General features: G+C 29.7%; 3 protein-coding genes across 4 annotated transcripts; 1 reads left to right on the forward strand and 2 right to left on the reverse strand.

The window, feature by feature from the left end:
- Positions 1-5448: 5448 nt before the first annotated feature.
- On the forward strand, positions 5449-7651 carry LOC25489610 (probable E3 ubiquitin-protein ligase RHA4A). Of its 2 annotated transcripts, XM_013605660.3 has the most exons (4): positions 5449-5530; positions 5613-5899; positions 6123-6208; positions 7054-7651. In XM_013605660.3, exons 2-4 carry the CDS (start codon positions 5633-5635, stop codon positions 7349-7351), a joined length of 651 nt encoding a protein of 216 aa, XP_013461114.1. In that variant the 5' UTR covers positions 5449-5530; positions 5613-5632; the 3' UTR covers positions 7352-7651. The 2 variants fall into 2 exon arrangements, with proteins under 2 accessions (XP_013461114.1, XP_039687472.1); XM_039831538.1 differs by lacking the exon at positions 5449-5530 and having other exon boundaries at positions 5547-5899.
- Positions 7652-8618: 967 nt separating this feature from the next.
- Positions 8619-10134, reverse strand: LOC25489611 (triacylglycerol lipase 2). Its single transcript, XM_024777821.2, has 7 exons — positions 9958-10134; positions 9666-9773; positions 9434-9574; positions 9212-9322; positions 8968-9111; positions 8811-8851; positions 8619-8709 (listed from the first exon to the last, which is right to left on the reverse strand). Exons 1-7 carry the CDS (start codon positions 10132-10134, stop codon positions 8619-8621), a joined length of 813 nt encoding a protein of 270 aa, XP_024633589.2.
- Positions 10135-15143: 5009 nt separating this feature from the next.
- Positions 15144-17812, reverse strand: LOC25489613 (triacylglycerol lipase 2). The gene is made up of 9 exons (XM_013605663.3): positions 17601-17812; positions 17330-17437; positions 16949-17089; positions 16749-16859; positions 16514-16657; positions 16368-16408; positions 16159-16241; positions 15952-16047; positions 15144-15490 (listed from the first exon to the last, which is right to left on the reverse strand). Exons 1-9 carry the CDS (start codon positions 17787-17789, stop codon positions 15168-15170), a joined length of 1236 nt encoding a protein of 411 aa, XP_013461117.1. The 5' UTR covers positions 17790-17812; the 3' UTR covers positions 15144-15167.
- Between the last annotated feature and the right edge of the window lie 1801 nt (positions 17813-19613).

Genomic DNA, 19613 nt, shown 5'->3' on the forward strand with positions numbered 1-19613 from the left:
AAATGCAAATCTTAGGGTGAAATTTTGTAGGTTTTTTTTCTTCTTAGGGGACTAAAATCGCAACTTTGGAAAAATTAATGGGCTAAAACTGCTATTAAACCTATATTTTATAAGAAAAATGCTAATTATAACGAAAGTTTTTATCAAGAAAACATCCCGACTAATGTATTGCAATTGGCTTTTATTGTGGATTTACACTTTATTTGTACCAACATCCCTTGATTTCTGCACAAATCTCTTTTCTCATTGGCTGATTTTTGGTCGCTATGAATTCTGGATAAATTCGGTCGCTTGATATAGCACAACTCATTTTATAATACAAGTGTCAAGTCAATAGAATTAATTATTAATTAGTCCTAATTAGAAATGCATAAAATTGATATTGAGGTTAATTTCTATACAGTGATAATATAAATTTTTGATACATGCATCCAATTAAATTATACCATAATGAGACGTTTTATGTGTGTGTAAAATTGTATTACACATATTGTACATACAAATTAAATCCAATGATATTTAGTTGCAATAAGAAAACACAGTTAAAAATATTAAGTGTTAGTATACTCCGAGAAAAATGGATCAAATTCTTATTTGACGTGGGTTGTGGTATATGATCAAGATAAACATACATTCTAGAAGAATTTAAGCAACAATTTGGACCTATAAAATTTTAAGATAGGAAACACAAAAATAAAACCAATAGTTGTGATAATCTTTTTGATATATAAAATTTACTAATCATTCCATCAATAAAATATAAAATACCTTTCCTTCAAAAAAAAAAAAAAAACCTGTAAACAATGCTAAAAGGTTTGTGAGGTCGAGGTTTAGAGTGTTACATATGTCATTCACAAATTTTGTTGCAACATACCTGCTAATCATAAAAACATATGATATTATTACTACAATAATTTTTTAGTTTTACATTTTAGTTTTGCACTAAACATTTTAGCAAAGATATAGTAAAAGTAGATAAAAGGGTTATTTATTCTCTTACACGTTAGGAATAGAGTGAATCAACCTGGGAATGACCTTCATAGTGGATTTTATTCGTGTGTCTAACATATTGCCCTAGGAATACATATTAGGAATGCATATTACCCCAAAATAATAGTTAAATAGAGTGTTATTTTATTCGTGTGTCTAACATTAGTTAAAAAGAGGCCAACAACAAGACTTATTTCCTTTGTAGGATTTAGATTTATATAAGTAATTGGACTAAATAATGTAGCTGATCTAAACACATTCAAAAGCTTCTCTCGAGGTAAAGCAACAAAAGCCATCAAAGTTCCATGAAAAACCTATAGCATTGTTACACACTAAAAACATAATAATAATAATAATAATAATAATAATAATAATAATAATAATAATAATAATAATAATAATAATAATAATAATAATAATAATAATAATAATAATAATAATAATAATAATAATAATAATAAAATAAAAAAAAAAAAAAAAAAAAAAAAAAAAAAAAAAAAAAAAAAAAAAAAAAAAAAAAAAAAAAAAAAAAAAAAAAATAATAATAATAATAATAATAATAATAATAATAATAATAAATAATAATAATAATAATAATAATAATAATAATAATAATAATAATAATAATAAAATAAAAAAAATAATAATAATAATAATAATAATAATAATAATAATAATAATAATAATAATAATAATAATAATAATAATAATAATAATAATAATAATAATAATAATAATAATAATAATAATAATAATAATAATAATAATAATAATAATAATAATAATATAATAATAATAATAATAAATAATAATAATAATAATAATAATAATAATAATAATAATAATAATAATAATAATAATAATAATAATAATAATAATAATAATAATAATAATAATAATAATAATAATAATAATAATAATAATAATAATAATAATAATAATAATAATAATAATAATAATAATAATAATAATAATAATAATAATAATAATAATAATAATAATAATAATAATAATAATAATAATAATAATAATAATAATAATAATAATAATAATAATAATAATAATAATAATAATAATAATAATAATAATAATAATAATAATAATAATAATAATAATAATAATAATAATAATAATAATAATAATAATAATAATAATAATAATAATAATAATAATAATAATAATAATAATAATAATAATAATAATAATAATAATAATAATAATAATAATAATAGGAGTGAACTAACCTGGGAATGACCTTCATAGTGGATTTTTTTTACCAGAATGATTGTAAACATATTGGACTGAAGCATGGAGATCATAATTAGCCAATTCATCCCATGACCAATCCCAGTAAGCCTATACACATGATATAAATCAATAATTTGTTATATATATATATTTTTTTTATCAAAATGTTAAATTGTAATTTTTTTTTTTACCAATATGGTTGTAAAAATATATTATCACTACTCTTAACCTCAGTTTAGCTAAAAGATCACCGGTCGATTTTTCTTCACAAATAATTAGACGAAGAGTCATAACGTCTTGTAAAAGCAATTTCACATACTTTTTTTTTTCTGTGCAAATTTGATATTTTCCATGCATAAATGTGCAAACTAATCATCTGAGTCTTATAATATCTAAATGGACGATAATTTCTCAGTAAAATTTTTAATGTGGTGCATACTCAAGTATGAGTTCGAGTGCAAAGTCTCAAGAGATCCGTATCATTTTATCCGGAGTTTCTCAATCAATTTCTCCCAATTTGATTCATCAATGAAACATTACATAAAGGGGTGTGACACAACCTTTTAGGGAGGTTTTATTCCCTTTCGAATTCACGGAACTTCAATTTTGCGAAGATGATCTCATTGGAACAATTTGATTGAGTTGAGCAGTAGTAATAACATAAGCACTTAATTAATTAATTAATCAATTTTTTCACATAAAGTTAGCACTAGGAACGAAGTAGAGAGAATGCAACCCAGATTTTTGGCTTACGATGGTTGACGTGAGGCTATACCCTCCTCGTAGTGGAGTGGAGGATCAATGGATCATGGGCTTGTCCCATCATATGAAAAAGATAGAATATGTACCACTGCCACTTTTTTTTTTTTTTTTTGGGTACAATACCACTGCCACTTTATTAATTAACGATGCTAATTAATTGCTATACAATACTCCTCTCCAAAAAAAAAAAAATATACTCCTCTCAATCAATCACTAATAAAATTTTATTTTATAAAAAATTTATCGACAAAACTCACACATTAAAAAAAAACTAGACAATTAGGGTTCGAACCCACATCCCACCTGAGTTATCAATTTACACAACACTACAAGTTTGTCCTCAATTCATGAAGCCCTTGACCCGGATTCACAAAAATAAACTAACATAACCGGCTAGGGCAAAATAATGTTCTCTCAACTTGGAGTCATAATTAAAGAAAGGCTTGGTGTGTGTTTGATTTTCTTTTTGCAACACACAAAAGCACATTTGTATGCTTCTCACTACATTTTTGTCATGATTTTCAAAAGTTTCAAATACTAGTTTCTTCGCCAACGTGGTTTTTTGCCACAATTTTTATCAAACTCCGTTTTGCAAATGAAGTGGCAAATAAACATGTACTTAATTGATAAGTCATTAAAATTTGAGGCACAAATATATATATATAGGTGGCCTCTAATATGCACCCTTTTAAAAAGGGTCCAAGCATGGACCATTCATTTTTACCCACAGTAGTCGGTTATCAATTCTTTTAATAATTGTTTTATGTTTTTTTTTTTTTTTTTTTGTTAAACACCATCTTTCTTTCAAACTCCAATATCGTCCGGATTTTATTTTGATGCAGATTATTTTAGTATGAAATGAAAGTAGGAGTATTATGTTTTTCATAAATATCATATCATTTCCAAGTTGAATTGTTGAATTTTTTGTTTATTGTCAAACTCAAAATTATTGAGTATCAGCGGTAAGAACCTGTGGTTTCTGAAACCAAAATGGAACATCTTGTTCCAAAAATAATCAAGGCCAATGGAATTGTACAAGGATAAAAGAACCGATTTTGTTTCATATTTCTCAACAGAAACATGGACAAGTGGAAGTGAAAAATTTGATCTTAGAGACTAGAGTCTGAAGAGGAAGGTGATCTTTGTCTTCTCATTCTCCTAAGATAAAGATAGATCTGAGATTTAAAGTATACTCTTATTTCTCAAGAATAAGCAATGGGTCATGGTAGTTGAAAGAGATGAAACATATGTTATGTTTTGTGTGTTGAAGAACAATGACCGGCTGTAGCCTGTCACTTGTTGAGGTTCATTGAGTATCAGCGGTAAGAACCTGTGGTTTCTGAAACCAAAATGGAACATCTTGTTCCAAAAATAATCAAGGCCAATGGAATTGTACAAGGATAAAAGAACCGATTTTGTTTCATATTTCTCAACAGAAACATGGACAAGTGGAAGTGAAAAATTTGATCTTAGAGACTAGAGTCTGAAGAGGAAGGTGATCTTTGTCTTCTCATTCTCCTAAGATAAAGATAGATCTGAGATTTAAAGTATACTCTTATTTCTCAAGAATAAGCAATGGGTCATGGTAGTTGAAAGAGATGAAACATATGTTATGTTTTGTGTGTTGAAGAACAATGACCGGCTGTAGCCTGTCACTTGTTGAGGTTCATTGGTGGTCCTTTTAATTTGGGGTCCATATTAGGAGCTCCCATATATATATATATTCAATATTTTAAATGTCTATTCAATCTTTTATCGAATACATAAATTTAATCAATTTAATAAATAATAACAAGGCTTAATTACACTTTTGGTCCTCGCATTTTGATCAACTCACGAAAATGATCATGCCTCTTTCAAATCGAACAAAATCGTCCATAAACTATCATGTTTTTTTTACGGTTTTAGTTATCCCTCCTATTTTCAACTCCAGAAACGCAGATAAATGACAATTTTAGACCTACGCCGTATGCTCAACCATGAAATAAGGAATAAAGCATGTGGGTACAAGGAATCGACTTTATTCAGCACAATAACAAAAAAAACCCTAATTTCTAAGATATGTTTCAAATTAGGGTTTTTTTTTTTGTTATTATGCTGAATAAAATTGATTCCTTGTACTCACATGCTTTATTCCTTGTTTATTTCATAGCTGAGCATATGGGGTAGGTCTAAAACTGCCATTTCTATGTGTTTCTGGAGTTGAAAATAGGAGGTATGACTAAAACTGCAAAAAACATGATAGTTTAGGGATGATTTTGTTCGATTTGAAAGAGACATGACCATTTTCGTGAGCTGGTCAAAATGCGAGGACCAAAAGTGTAATTAAGTCTAATAACGAATATAAATATTTGAACACACAAGTTTACTATTATATATATATATATATATATATATATATATATATATATATATATATATATATATATGTGTGTGTGTGTGTGTGTGTGTGTGTGATGTTTTTTGTCTCTTTTGGGAAGTTGGAACAAAACTATTTGTCCTGTTAACCAAAGAAACGCGACACTGTTTGGTAAGCATGTGCATGCCTCAACTATAAAGTTTCATTCATGCAAATATATTGTTCTTATAAATTGTATTTATACATGAGGCAGTGGCAAAAGGAATAATAATTATGAACGTAAAGAAATATGATGTGATGATGAGTAGTGTTCCACAAACTGCAAGTTCCCCTCCTACTCTTCCACATATGTATTCAGAAGAACTTCAACTTAAGCTTTACCAAGCTTTCATATTCTCAATTCCTATACTTTTTTCCATTATTCTCTTTCTCCTTTTTTACTTGTTCTATCTCAAGAGAAGAGCTTCTTCTTTCTCTCCACACTTGCTTCCAAGGATCAATATTCCTCCAACTACCTATCGTTATTATTCATCTTCCTCAGTAAGTTCATTCAATTCATTACTTTTCATTTGGTTTATTTAGTTTCTAATAATACCAAAGTGGAGTCCGTAAAGCCTAGCTCATCTGGTAATGCCGAAATTGTTAAGTTGGATGCCAAAGTGAAAATATTTACATGTTAGCTTTCTTGCTTGCTTAATTATTTCTTTGCACCATATAGATTAATTAAGTCATCTTATAGTTGTCTCTTGTTAATAATCTATAGCCTCGTCGATTGGATTTGACCGTGCAATTCTTGGACAAACTTCCTAGAGTTTTGTTTGATGAGGATTTACAAGCAAGGGATTCACTGTAAGTTTCTTTTTAGTTATGTTCATTTCTGTGTTTACACTTGTTCTTTTTGTTTGAATGTTTTCTGTGAATTAAGGAGGTTTTAATTAGCAGAACTATATTAGTAGCTGCTATTTGGTTTTTATTTGTGTTATAATTTCATTAGTTCTTGGTTTGTATTAAATTATACATTCAACGAATGTTGTTCTTGAAAGCTGAAAAACTATTTAGAGAATCTTCAATTCATGATTTACTGGTTAGAATATATTTAATGGCATCCACTGTTTTATTTCTTTTAAAAAAAATAGGTGCTACATGAAAAGAAAGGTAGTCAAAAAGATAACTAGAATATAACTAATGATTTTTCTTTTCTTTTGACATGAGAGAAAATAACGGATACTATATGTTGCACATGTGACCCAAGTTGATAAGAATCAAAATTAATATGATAGAGCTTCATTTATTTTTCAAAAAAACTATTCAATAAAACCAAGCAAACAAAATTTAAGGCTAAAGTCTCGTCGGTTTGAGAATTGTTCATCTCTCATATGTTTTTGCTCATTCCCGTCCTACGTGAGTTAATTCACGCTGAAGAATACACCTACGTGAATTAACTCACGCTCGACAATTTAACGGAAATGAACAAAAACAGATGGGAGAAGAACGATTATCTTTTAGTTTGGGATACATATAGCACTTTGAAAGGTCTAATTAACTTGGAATCCACATGTTGGGCCCTTTCTTTTTTGTTTAAAAAATCCCAATATTCAATCTTTGACTTCTATTGATTTGATATGATATACTATATGATTGTTGGGTTATAAATATGAAGCTACTCAATAGTTTGCCAAAAAATGTTGAAACAGATGTTGTGTTTGTTTGGGAGAATTTGAGGTGAAGGAAGAGTTGCTACAGATTCCATATTGCAAACATGTGTTCCACATTGATTGCATACATCATTGGCTACAATCAAATTCAACTTGTCCACTTTGTAGATGTTCCATCATTCCCACTATCACCAAATTCCTTAATCCTGCACCCCCTATTAATATTATTATATCAGACCCACCTCACCAAGATGCTATCAATTTGGATTCTCCATTACCAAATTCATCATTGCCAGATCAAGCTGGTGCTTCCTCAAATATCATGTCTAGGGAATGATACATAATTTTTTATTTTAATTAATTATGGTCTTTGATTTGAAGGGATGAATTTAATTAGCAGCTATTGTAGCTGTTTAATTACATTCAAAAATCAAAAACCAACAAATTATGAAATAACATTTAGTCCTTCTAATTTGTAACTTTGAAATTCACTTAGTTTGTGGAATGCTGCAAACACAATTTCTTGTGAAGAATTGTTCTTTTTTCCTTTATAAGAAAGGTTAAACTTGTGAATGTACGAGAAGGAATAACATGTGCAAATAGAAAGGCATCACGTGCATTCAGTTTTGTTATCAAATAGTACTATGAATTTGCACTATCAAATGATGTTTTTTTTTAACTTCTTTCGCTTATTATCTCATGTAAGAATAACACAAAAATAATGGTTGTTTAAAAATAGTAAACCGCAATGAAAGTGTGAGGTTAGTGAAAAATGGAGAAATTCGACCGATATATCTAAGTTGAAAAAACAAGACAACTTTTGTGATTAAATATGGAGAAGAATAACACAGTCTATATTCTTTTTATTTTAATTTTGATGGAAATCTAACATACTCAGTTGAGAAAAAAAACACTCGAATGAATCTCAACTAAATGAAAAAACTACTCCTATATACTACAATACATTATTTGTAGTACAATATAATAAATATATCTTGGTAGTAAAATCAATGAGAGTTGAAAAAAGCTATTATGGGATCATAAACGACTTGTTTAGCATTGTCACCCGCTATAAAATCAGCATGTGCATAATCATCCTTGAACAATACCACGCGCTTGTTAGCATCTTGATCACTGAGATCATTGAGCAAAACCTTCACATCTTGTACATCAGATAAAAAATCATTCCCTCCATAGCCAAGAAAAAGTGGGAATTCACTTGAGATTTTTGTCATGTCATATGTTGGAGGAACCCTTTGTCCATAGTGTTGTATATTTTGTGCTGCATTAACATAATCATACTTTGCTATTTTTCCTGTTCTGATCACTACTCAAATTTCATAGTATAAGAGCCATGTCAGTAAGAAAAATTATTCAATTCATGTGTTAGTCACAAATAAAAATATTGCTTTTAGTAGACTTACTTTGCGAAAAATGGATCAAGTTCTTTGTCGATGTTGGATTTGGTTCATGATCAAGATAGAAATGTATCTTAGAAGAATTTATGCAGCAATTCGGACCTAAAAAAATAATCAACAATTGTGGTAATAAGTATTTATACATATAAATTAATTTCAATTTCCTCATCATGACATTATTAACATCTAAGTACCTGTGAATAATGGCAATAGGCTGTTTGCACAATTGAGGGATAGACTGTCGCAAATGCTCTCCACAAGTTTTAGTGCAGCATTCCTGTTTATTAGAATGAATAAAAATATATATTATTGATGCAGTTTTACCCTTTTATTTTGCTCTCAAACATTTTTAGAAGAAAGGGTTATTTATTCTCTTACGCATTAGGAATGAATTCACGAAGGCCTAACCAATATACTTCCTGATATATTAAAAAAAAAAAAGCAAAAGGAAAACATTTTCATAATTGTAATCAATTAATAATTAATTATATACATAGTTTATTATCTAAATAGTGTTTTTTATTCTATCACTCACATTAGCTAAAAAGAGGTCAGCAGCAACTTTTGTTATCCCTGGAGGAACTAGATTCATATGAGCAATTGGACTAAGTAATGCAGCTGATCTCAACATATTCAGAAGTTTCCCTTGAGATAAAGCAACAAAAGCTATTAAAGTTCCCTGAAACAATTATCATTTAATTTTTTATATTTACATTTATATCATTTATTGTTATACACACATACACTAATTAAAAATATACGAAATAAAACCAACGCACCTGAGAATGACCTGTATAGTGAATTTTTTTACCCGTATTGTTGTAAACATATTGAACTGAAGCAGGGAGATCATAACTTGCTAATTCATCCCATGACCAATTCCAGTAAGCCTATACATATAATGAAATAAATCAATAATGAACTATAATTACTATTAAATACTGAAAATTAGAAGAGATTGAAATATTGCAAATGTTCTGTATATTGTAAAGTACACAAACCATTTCATTAGGATTTAGTGATGTGTGCATGGTGCTATATTTTGTGCCGCGGCCATTGACAAGCCACACATCAAATCCAATGTCTGCTAAAATAAATCCTAATGATTCTTCTGGAGAATTGAACAACCATATTGCTGCATCCTGAAATATATATCATAGGGGTCATATTAATAACATGTTGACTTTGCATATACAATAATATTATAATTTGCATTTGTAGTACAAAACTTACACAAAAGAGACCATGTTGGATTAACACAGGTGGCTTGTCCGCTTTCTTATCGGACCGCCCTGTTGGGATCCTCTGCAGGCTCAAGATGTAGCCATCCTCAGTTGTAACCTGAGTTAGCACAAAAAACATTGATGGCAACCATTTTATTTTATAACCGAGGAAGTTTGAAATTCATTAGAGCTTACAATTTTATTTTATTTTTGACAAAAGAGGTTACAATTAATTTTTGATAAAAAAAAGAGGTTGCAAAATGGCATGTGGAATGCAACATGCTATAGTAAATATTATTTACCTTATGTTCTTCACATGGGTAACCTTGTGGCTCAACCAAAGTCTTGCAAATGCCATCACCGGTAACTGGAGAGAATGTTGAAAAATCATTGGTTGTGTAAAGTGTTTTTCTTCCTTGTGTTGTTGTAATGCAAAGCAAGACTAATGAGATAAGACTAATTAATACTCTGCTAGCCATTTTGACAAAGTGGTTATGCTTAGTTATGCCTCTCTACATAAGATGAAACTAGAGGTATTTTATAGATTTCTATGGAGGGCAAAGACTAATTGTTGAGGACAATATTGCATTTTAATGCATGGTCGTAATAAGGTAATTATTGAATGGTTATTTGCATTGATAAGGTAATTAGTAGTACTAATGTTATTTAATTACAAGTAATGAGCGTTCAATGGTTATTGGCATTGATAAAGTAAATTACTAATGTGATTACAAGTAATAACCGTTCAAAGAATTATTTTAAACTTACAACCTCATCGGAGTAATTACTAATGTGATTTTTTTTACAAGTAGTTAATACTATTTGTTAGTCTAGGCAGATTGATTGGTCTTGGAGATCAAATTAACAGCTTCAGCATATCTCACTATTATAGGACTTTGATTTGATATGGTGATGATTTAAAGATGGCATTCTTAATTTTGATATGGTGGTGGCTTAAAGCCCAAAATTGAAGAATCAAATATTCTGCATTTGATTGATCACATTAAAATTTTGATGTGGTGGTAGATTAAAGCTGATATTCCTATTTTATTTTTAACGATTTGAATCAATGGACGGCTTAATCTGCTGAGATGTTATATTAGTCTTTGGCTTTTGTTGTAATGTAACTATTATTAATTTTTTATTTAGACCCGTCTTGTGGTTAGAATAGTTTTTTAATGTGATTTTTTCGGCCTTCTTAAAGAAAAGTGTTTCATAAAATTACTTTTAAATTAATAGTTACATGAGATATTATGTAATAAAAACTACTTAATATCATTAAATCAAAGGTCTCAATGAAATATCATTAGTCTATTTGAAAAAAAAAAAACAACCAATCTGTCAGCTAGTATAATATGATCATTTCACATTTATTTACCAGTAATGATACATAGACACCTTTTATTCCCATACATTCTTGTACACCTCATGCATTAGGAAGAGAGAAGAGGAGAGAAAAGAGAAAGTGTGCGCGGGATCCACGTAACTACGTGTCAGATTTTTGTGTGGATGTCAAAGGGTGTATTGTCACCTAAGGGTATCTATGTATCATTACTCTTTATTTACAACACTATACCGCTCAAAAAAATAGTTGGTGAGGTGTTATGGTGACCATTTATAAAGTGACATGACCACACTGCTACTGCTACTAATGATTTAATCTCCATATTTTTCTTATCTTATCTTATATATTAAATGATTAGAAATAAAAATAAAAAACTTATAAATAACTATTGAATAATTTCCTACAAGCTTAACTTTGTTGGTAGGAACATTGCATTACATATGTAGGGGTTAAAGTTTGAATTCTAGACACCCCACTTATTTATCTTAAAAGATAAATTTTTAACATTTAAACTACTTGACAAAAAAAAAATATCTAGAAAACATACTACAAGATAAATAATCATTTGTCAGCAACGAAAACGTACGATGAGCAACATGCGATGATATAAAAGAAGCATGAAAATATAATCGATTAAAATAACACAATATTGAAGTAATTAATGAAATATAATCTCAACACGTCTGTTTTATCTTAAAATTTCCAAAAAAACATATTTCTTTTGAAGAATCAAAAATGAATTATAACAACACAAACTGAGTCGCCTACTCAGCACAAGGCGTGCTAAGAAGACCACCCAAAATTACAGAGGATCAACCAAAAGTACCACAAAAATCATAAACAATAATTACCCAATACCCACGCAATTCAAAGGGTCTGACCACCAACGATGCCTACCATACATGAAAGTGGTGTTATTTGCTTTCAACCACCAATAAGAGTAACACTTAACTTTGTCCATAAGCTCTGAGATGGATGGTTGTGAATTATTAAATAACCTTCTTTTTTTTTTTTTTTTTTTTATTTTTTTTTTTTAAGAAATCAAAATGAAATTATATAACACACCAAGCAGCAGTTCCCAAGCACAATGTGTGCCTAGGATACCACTAAAAGTTACAAGATTTAATGATCACAACATACAGAGATTACACTAGTTAGCCAATGCCCAAACAAGCTAAAGGGCTTGACCACCATCTCTGCGTACCATAAACAAACACAACATTTTTAGCTTTCAGCCACCCCAAAGATAACAATTTAACCTTAACAGTTGAGGGACTAGATTAACAGAATTATTGAACAGTCGGTTGTTACGTTCATTCCACACTACCCAAGAACACAAAAGCCAAATAAGTTGCATGAACGAACTTTTTGCTTTACCAACACATGCCAAATGAGTAAATTGCACTAGATGATCTGCAATGATATTATAGTCCACTCCAATAATACCAATCCAATCGCGCACCTGCTGCCATAAAGATGCAAACGTAGTACAAGATAAAAATAAATGTTCGGCTGTCTCCACGTGACCGCAACCAGAAACACAAAAGATATAATCCGCGGAAATAACACCACGAGTTGCCAGGTTAGCTTTCGTTGGTAATCGATCTCGAATAAGCCGTCACATAAAAACTGAGACCTTCAAAGGAACCTGTGGATACCACACCAATTTAAAGGAACTTGAGGATACCACACCAACTCAAAAGGTAATCCCATCTGAGAATCATCACCAATCGTTAACAAGTCATAGGCACCTCTCACGGAGTACCCCTCTGCAGTATCCAGAAGCCACTCCCATATATCTGAAACATTAGAAACCAAAGAAATATCAAATAGTAACGCCCTACAGTCCTCTAGCATGTTCTCCTCACACGCCCATAGCCTACGCCTCCAACTCCACCCCTCCCCATCCTGCTCCGTACCCAGGGAGAACAAAGAAGCCACCGTAATGGTTTTGTTCTCTGCTAAGTCAAACAAGCGAGGAAACTGCACACACAGCGGGGAACCTCCAATCCACCTATGCGACCAGAACAGAGTTGCAGCACCATCACCCACCCTCCGTCTAACACTATCACCGAACCACCCTCCACCTATGTCACTGACACCATCACAAATCCTACCTACCTCCCGCCACCACAAAGAAACACTCCGGCCCCCCACCTCCAACCTCCCACCTACTTCGCCATAACGGGCGACTAAAACATGATACCACAACCCTTCTCTGTCAACTAACATCCTCCAACACCATTTACCTAGTAAAGCAATATTAAACTCCTTCAACTTCCTAACCCCCAAACCTCCATGCTCCTTTTTAGAACACAAGGTATTCCAACCTATCCAAGTAATTTTTCTACAATCCTCACTCCCACCCCAAAAAAATTATTCAATAAAGATTCAATGGAAGAGATTATACCTGTTGGAGCTTTGAAGAAAGAAAGAGCATCGACAGGCAGAGATGTTAGAACTGATTTGAGGAGGATCAAACGGCCACCGAAAGAAAGAAATCTACTATTCCAACCCGACAGTCTAGATTTAATGCGATTCACGATTGGTTCCCAAAACTGAAATCTCCGCGGATTACCACCTATTGGCAGGCCTAGGTACATAAAAGGAATTTTTTCCACTTTACAACTCAACACTGTCGCTGCCTTATACAACCAAGAATCAGAAATATTAATACCCACCAACAGGCTTTTATTAAACAAAACAAGAACTGCACGTAGGGCCCTCACATTAGCCCAACTTTTATTTCCTAATAACAAAGTGTCATCAGCAAATTATTAAATAACATGTTATTTCTTTCCTGCCAAATGACCCAAACGCTCAAAAGCCAAATGAGCTATAAGAAGGATCGACAAGTTTTCATACCACCTAAGCAATGGGTAAACTGATAAAAATGGGCATGAAGACTTTGAGGATCCACTCCTGAAACACCTAACCAAGACCGAATCATCTGCCACAAAGCAGCATACATGTCGCAATGTAAACATAGGTGGGAAGCCGTTTCGGCCTGCCCACACGCCGTCGAACAAATGGATGCCTCCAAAAAATCATTGATGTTGTGTTTGTACAAATAAAACCCTTACTGAGAATCCCATAATTTACTAGACAATTGAAATATACATGAGTCTTGTAGATACGATATAAACAATTTTTTGATTCATTAAATAACTATCATTTAACACATTGGAAATCATGTTTACATGTCTATTTTGATGAACAAACCACCATTTTAGTCTTTAAAAGTGCAACATGTGTCATACCAATAAGTAGGTGTAATTTTTAAAACCTCCACTATTCACTATCTTAGTAATTTTTGTACTCAAATTAAGGAGGGACGTTGACTCTTTTAAAAATATGACAATTTTGACTTTTTTTAATCTCCCATTCTAAAATATAAACTTTAATTTCTTACGTTCTTTCCATTGAACTCTAAATAATTTTGAGGTGTGACATGCATTAATGTGGTGCATCTTTCTGTCGAGATTCAAATTTAAATTTAAGGGTTAATTAAGTTTTTAGTCCTATAAATATTCACAGTTTTGTTTTTGGTCTCTATAAAATAAAATCACATTTTTTAGTCCCTGTAACATTTTCCTTAAACATTTTAGGGATCAAAACTATTGATGAAATTTTTTGACAGGGACTTAAAGTGCTGATGGAAAAATTTATAGGGACTAAAAATGCTGATAGAAAATTTTATAGGGTTTAAAAAATGTAATTTTATTTTGTAAGGATTAAAAACAAAACTGTGAATATTTATAGGGACTAAAAACTTAATTAACCCTAAATTTAATACGTTGTCGATAATGTGAGTGAAGTTCCTGAAAAAAATGGCGGTAATTTTACTGATCTAATGTGAGTGAATCTCCCAATGAATGAAAAATGGGAAGACGTATCTTATGTGTTGGGAAATTTTAAATTAATCAAAAATAAAGAGTAAGCATCATCTTGGATTCAAAAGAACAATTGCAAATATGAATTAATGGTATTTGATTAAAGATGAATTATATGACTAAATAAAGAGAAGAATCTAGCATACACCACATTCTTTTTGTTTTAATTTTGACGGAAATCTAACATACTCAAATGAGAAAGAAAAAAAGCACACACACTAATGAAATTCAACTTAATGAGAAAGTTATTACATACATAATAATCATCGTAAAATCAATGAGCGTTGAAAAAAGCTATCATGGGATCATAAACGACTTGTTTAGCATTATCACCCAATATAAAATCAAGATGTGCATAATCATCCTTAAACAATACCACACGGTTGCTAGCATCATGGTCATTATTGAGTTCATTGAACAAAACCTTCACATCTTGTACATCAGATAGAGTATCTTTCCCTCCATAGCTGAGAAAAAGGGGGAATTCACTAGGGATTTTGGTCACGTCATAAGTTGGAGGAACCCTTTGTCCATAGTGTTGTAAATTTTGTGCTTCATCAACATAATCATACTTTGATATTTGTCCTTTTCTGATCACTACTCAAATTTCATAATACAAGAGTCAGGTCAATATGAAAAAATATTAGTCCTATTCATAGATGCATAAAAAATCAAATGATAGAATAATTATATGATGTTCTAGGGTTTTGTTGAGTATTGTACCACGTAGAGAAAATTAATTTTAAACTTAAATTTGTTACAAATAAATATAAAAATAGCATGACATTATAAAAATTGAATATTAAGTATCATACTTAACAAAACTTTATGATACCTAATTGTTCACCTTTTTAATAGAGATAAAGAAAATTATTATTAATTAATATTACACTAATATTCATTTTACAACTGTTTTTGAGATTTGAACTTGAAGTATACCTCTCGAGGTTATAAAGTCATACCCGCACTACTAAATTGAAATCTTATTGACAATGATCAAATTATATTTAGTCATGGAAAAATAAATTAAGAAAATATTGTTTCCTTGATAGACTTACATTGAGAAAAATGGATCAAGTTCTTTGTTGCTGTTGGTTGTGGTTCATGGTCAAGATAGGAATCAACCTTAGAAGAATTTATGCAGCAATTTGGACCTATAAATTTTAAAGGTAAGGAAGACAAAAATATGAACAATAATTGTTGTGATTAATATATAAAAAATAAGTGAAATTTATGCATCATGCCATTATTAACATCTAAAGTACCTGTGAATAATGGCAATAAGCGATTTGTGCAGTTGAGGGATAGAATAGTGCAGATACCATCCAAAAGTTTTATTCCAATATCCCTGCTCATTAGAATTAACATAAGATATATTATTTATTTATACTGTTGATCAGTTTTACACTTTTCATTTGCACTCAAATATATTAACAAATAGTAAGTAAAAAAATAGGGTTATTTATTCTCTTACGCATGTGGAACGAATTCACGGAGACCTAACCAATATATATCCTGTTACATTAGAAAAAAGGGAAATATTTTAATAGTTAATTCAATTGGTAATTTAATATTATACATAATTTTATCTAAATAATAATTTGTTTTTCTTTCACTCACATTAGCTAAAAAGAGTTGAGCAGCAATTTTTGTTAACTCGGAAGGAATTTGAGTCATATGAGCAATTGGACTAAGTAATGCAGCCGATCTAAATACATTAAGAAGCTTTCCTTGAGAAAAAGCAGCAAAAGCTATCAAAGTTCCCTGAGAAATTTATATCAATATTTGTTACATACACAAACACAATAGTTATTAAAAATATGATAAATAAATAATCAATTTGAAATTAACTCACCTGAGAATGACCGACATAATGCATTTTTTGACCAGTATGGTTGTACACATATTGTGCTGAAGCAGGTAGATCATAACCGGCTAATTCATCCCATGACCAATCCCAGTAAGCCTATACAATAATTAATTATAATTTATAAATTAACTAATGAAAGTATGAAAATGCATGTGTGTATATATATATCATAAATAAGTATTAACCATGTCATTGGGACTTAGTGATGTGTGGTTGGTGCTATATTTTGTGCCTCGACCATTGATAAGCCACACATCAAATCCAATATCTGCTAAAATAAATCCCAATGATTCTTCTGGAGAATTGAACAACCATACTGCAGCGTCCTGAAATAAATCATAGGAGTCAAATTAACATGTTGACGTTGCACAAGAAACTCTTACGCGGTAATAAGATTTTTGGCACACTCACAAAAGAGAAAATAGATAAAAAAAAGAATGAATAATGTGTATTTTTATGTGTGTGTCCAAACCTTGTGATCAAAATCTCGTGATCGCTCAAGTATTTTTCGACTTTGTATGTATATACAATATTGAAATTCATATATGTATCAATATAAAACTTACAGAAAAGATACCATGTTGGATTAATACAGGAGGCTTGTCCGCTTTCTTACCGGACCTCCCTACCGGGATCCTCTGCAGGCTCAAGATGTAGCCATCATCTGTTGTAACCTGAGTCAACACAAATAAATATTGATGTAAAATATGTGATATCAATTGAAATGGTATTAATGGTTATTTTGCAAATTCTTTTTTTTAGTTGATCTGTACGATATTACTTGATGTTACAATTTCAAATGGTACGTGGAATGCAACATGGTATAGTAATATTTACCGTATGTTCTTCACACGTATAACCTTGTGTCTCTACTATAGTTTTGCAGATACCATCATAGTTATTGGTAACTGGAGAGGATGCAAAAAATTCATTGTTTGTGTGAAGTGTTTTTCTTCCTTGGGCTGCTGCAATGTAAAACAAGACTATTGAGATAAGACTGACTACTACTGTGTGTGTGCTAACCATTTTGAAAATGTGGTTATGCTTAACAAGTTATGCCTCTCCATACAAAAATAAAATAGCAGTATTTATAGACTTCTTTGGAGGGTAGCAAATAAAAATTGTTGAGGATAATATTTGCACTTTAAGGCATGATTTTAATTAATTTTTGTAACATGGTAATTATTTATGGCTTTGCTCTTTTAAGTTTTTTTAGTCAATAAGATAATGGTCCAAATTAATAAACGATTTTCTTTTATTGAAGGGAATAAACGATTTTCTTAATCAATCAATATTGACATATCTAAGCGTTCAAAGTAGTTGGCATTTTTGGTAAAAATAAAATAAAAAATTGTTAGACAATTTGGGTTGATGATAGAACTGCCATGTTATTTTGCTAGCTTGGATTCCTCTTCTTACAGAGAGGTTGATTTATCTTAAAGATAGATGGATCATAAATTAACAGCTTGAACATATATAACCAAATATTATGAGATCACAAGATTAGTACAATCAATATACAATTTCATACTATAAAATGATGGTGGACATTTTCATAAAAAAGTATCCTAAATATTAATTTTATTTCTTTTTAGTGTCAAAATAGGATAATTTTATTTATTATTTAGAATAAGATATCTGTTACCAATACCTTTCTAAGAAAACTGATTAATAATTAAAATAATGATTTAATTAAGATCCTTTATTAGTATAATTTTTTTTAGGCGTTGATTAAATTATATCTATAATTATACATTTTATTTCATTTCATACCATAAAATGAGAGTGGGCTTTTTAACAATGTTATCAATGGACTCGAGAATCTTTAATGGCGACACCTTCTAACTTGTTAAACTTTAATGAAAATATTATCAACTAACTTAATTCATATCGCTTTCATTGAGAGAAAAAAAAAAAAAAATCTTGTGGAGGGAGTTGGTGATTCATAAATTTTTTGTCTCTAGAAATATCTCAAATTTTTATTTTAATTCCTCTAAAAAATTTCATTAAGTTTTCGTCCTTTATGTCGTGACTGTTGGTTCATGCTTTTAAGTAAATTTTTGTGTATCTTTCAAAATTTTGATTTTTATCTACGGTCATGTTTTATACATTTTATTACTCTTTCAAAAGTTTAATCTTTTTTAACAAAGGATGAACTAAATATAAATTTTTTATTTTTTAGCGTTTAAAAATTCATAAAAATTTAATTTTTGTGAAAGATGCTTTAATATTCTAAACATTTTTATAAAAATTCATTTAAAAATATAATAATACACACGAGTTGACTAAAATACATGGAACAAAAATAGTGAATGAAAACATTTGGAGACCAATACTTGTTGAATTTTTTTAAAGAGCCTAAAAACAATTTTAGATCTATTTCTAAGGGTAAAAAATTTAGCTAATCCCGTTAATTATTATATGTTTCATCCCCTAAAATTAGATTGAGCATTTTACAATGTTTTATCAACCGACTTACATAGTACTACTTTCGTTGTAATATTTCTTTTTTACTATGAAACTATTTTGAAGTTATATATTTTTTTAAATTAGGTAGTCTATCGATTAGATTCACACATATTATATGTAGACAAGTGAAGAAACTACCAACTGAACTATACTTACCGGACTTTTGAAGTGATATATTCAAACCAAATATAGGAATAGTTTATATTGAAATACATTCCATATATTAATGAATATTTATAAATGAAAATTAAATCATATTATATATGAATTAATATGTTTAAATTTTTTTCAAAAATATCAATGCTGAAACGATTGATTTTTTTTTCTTTGACTAAAACTAATTGAATGCTTTTAAGTATAGAATAAAGCTACTGCGGGAAA

The sequence above is a fragment of the Medicago truncatula genome, chromosome 3 (assembly GCF_003473485.1).
Source record: "Medicago truncatula cultivar Jemalong A17 chromosome 3, MtrunA17r5.0-ANR, whole genome shotgun sequence".
Classification (NCBI taxonomy): Eukaryota; Viridiplantae; Streptophyta; class Magnoliopsida; order Fabales; family Fabaceae; genus Medicago; species Medicago truncatula.

Excerpts from the sequence above, each read along its gene's own strand:
- LOC25489610 (XM_013605660.3), top strand. The coding sequence starts at position 5,633 with ATGAACGTAAAGAAATATGATGTGATGATGAGTAGTGTTCCACAAACT. Across the intron at positions 5,900-6,122 it reads GTTATTATTCATCTTCCTCA|CCTCGTCGATTGGATTTGAC; the intron begins GTAAGTTCATTC and ends AATAATCTATAG. Across the intron at positions 6,209-7,053 it reads TTACAAGCAAGGGATTCACT|ATGTTGTGTTTGTTTGGGAG; the intron begins GTAAGTTTCTTT and ends ATGTTGAAACAG.
- LOC25489611 (XM_024777821.2), bottom strand. The coding sequence starts at position 10,134 with ATGGCTAGCAGAGTATTAATTAGTCTTATCTCATTAGTCTTGCTTTGC. Across the intron at positions 9,112-9,211 it reads ACTATACAGGTCATTCTCAG|GGAACTTTAATAGCTTTTGT; the intron begins GTGCGTTGGTTT and ends TAATTGTTTCAG. Across the intron at positions 8,852-8,967 it reads CTGACCTCTTTTTAGCTAAT|GAAGTATATTGGTTAGGCCT; the intron begins GTGAGTGATAGA and ends TTAATATATCAG.
- LOC25489613 (XM_013605663.3), bottom strand. The coding sequence starts at position 17,789 with ATGGTTAGCACACACACAGTAGTAGTCAGTCTTATCTCAATAGTCTTG. Across the intron at positions 16,860-16,948 it reads CACTAAGTCCCAATGACATG|GCTTACTGGGATTGGTCATG; the intron begins GTTAATACTTAT and ends ATTATTGTATAG. Across the intron at positions 16,048-16,158 it reads CTTATTGCCATTATTCACAG|GTCCAAATTGCTGCATAAAT; the intron begins GTACTTTAGATG and ends TAAAATTTATAG.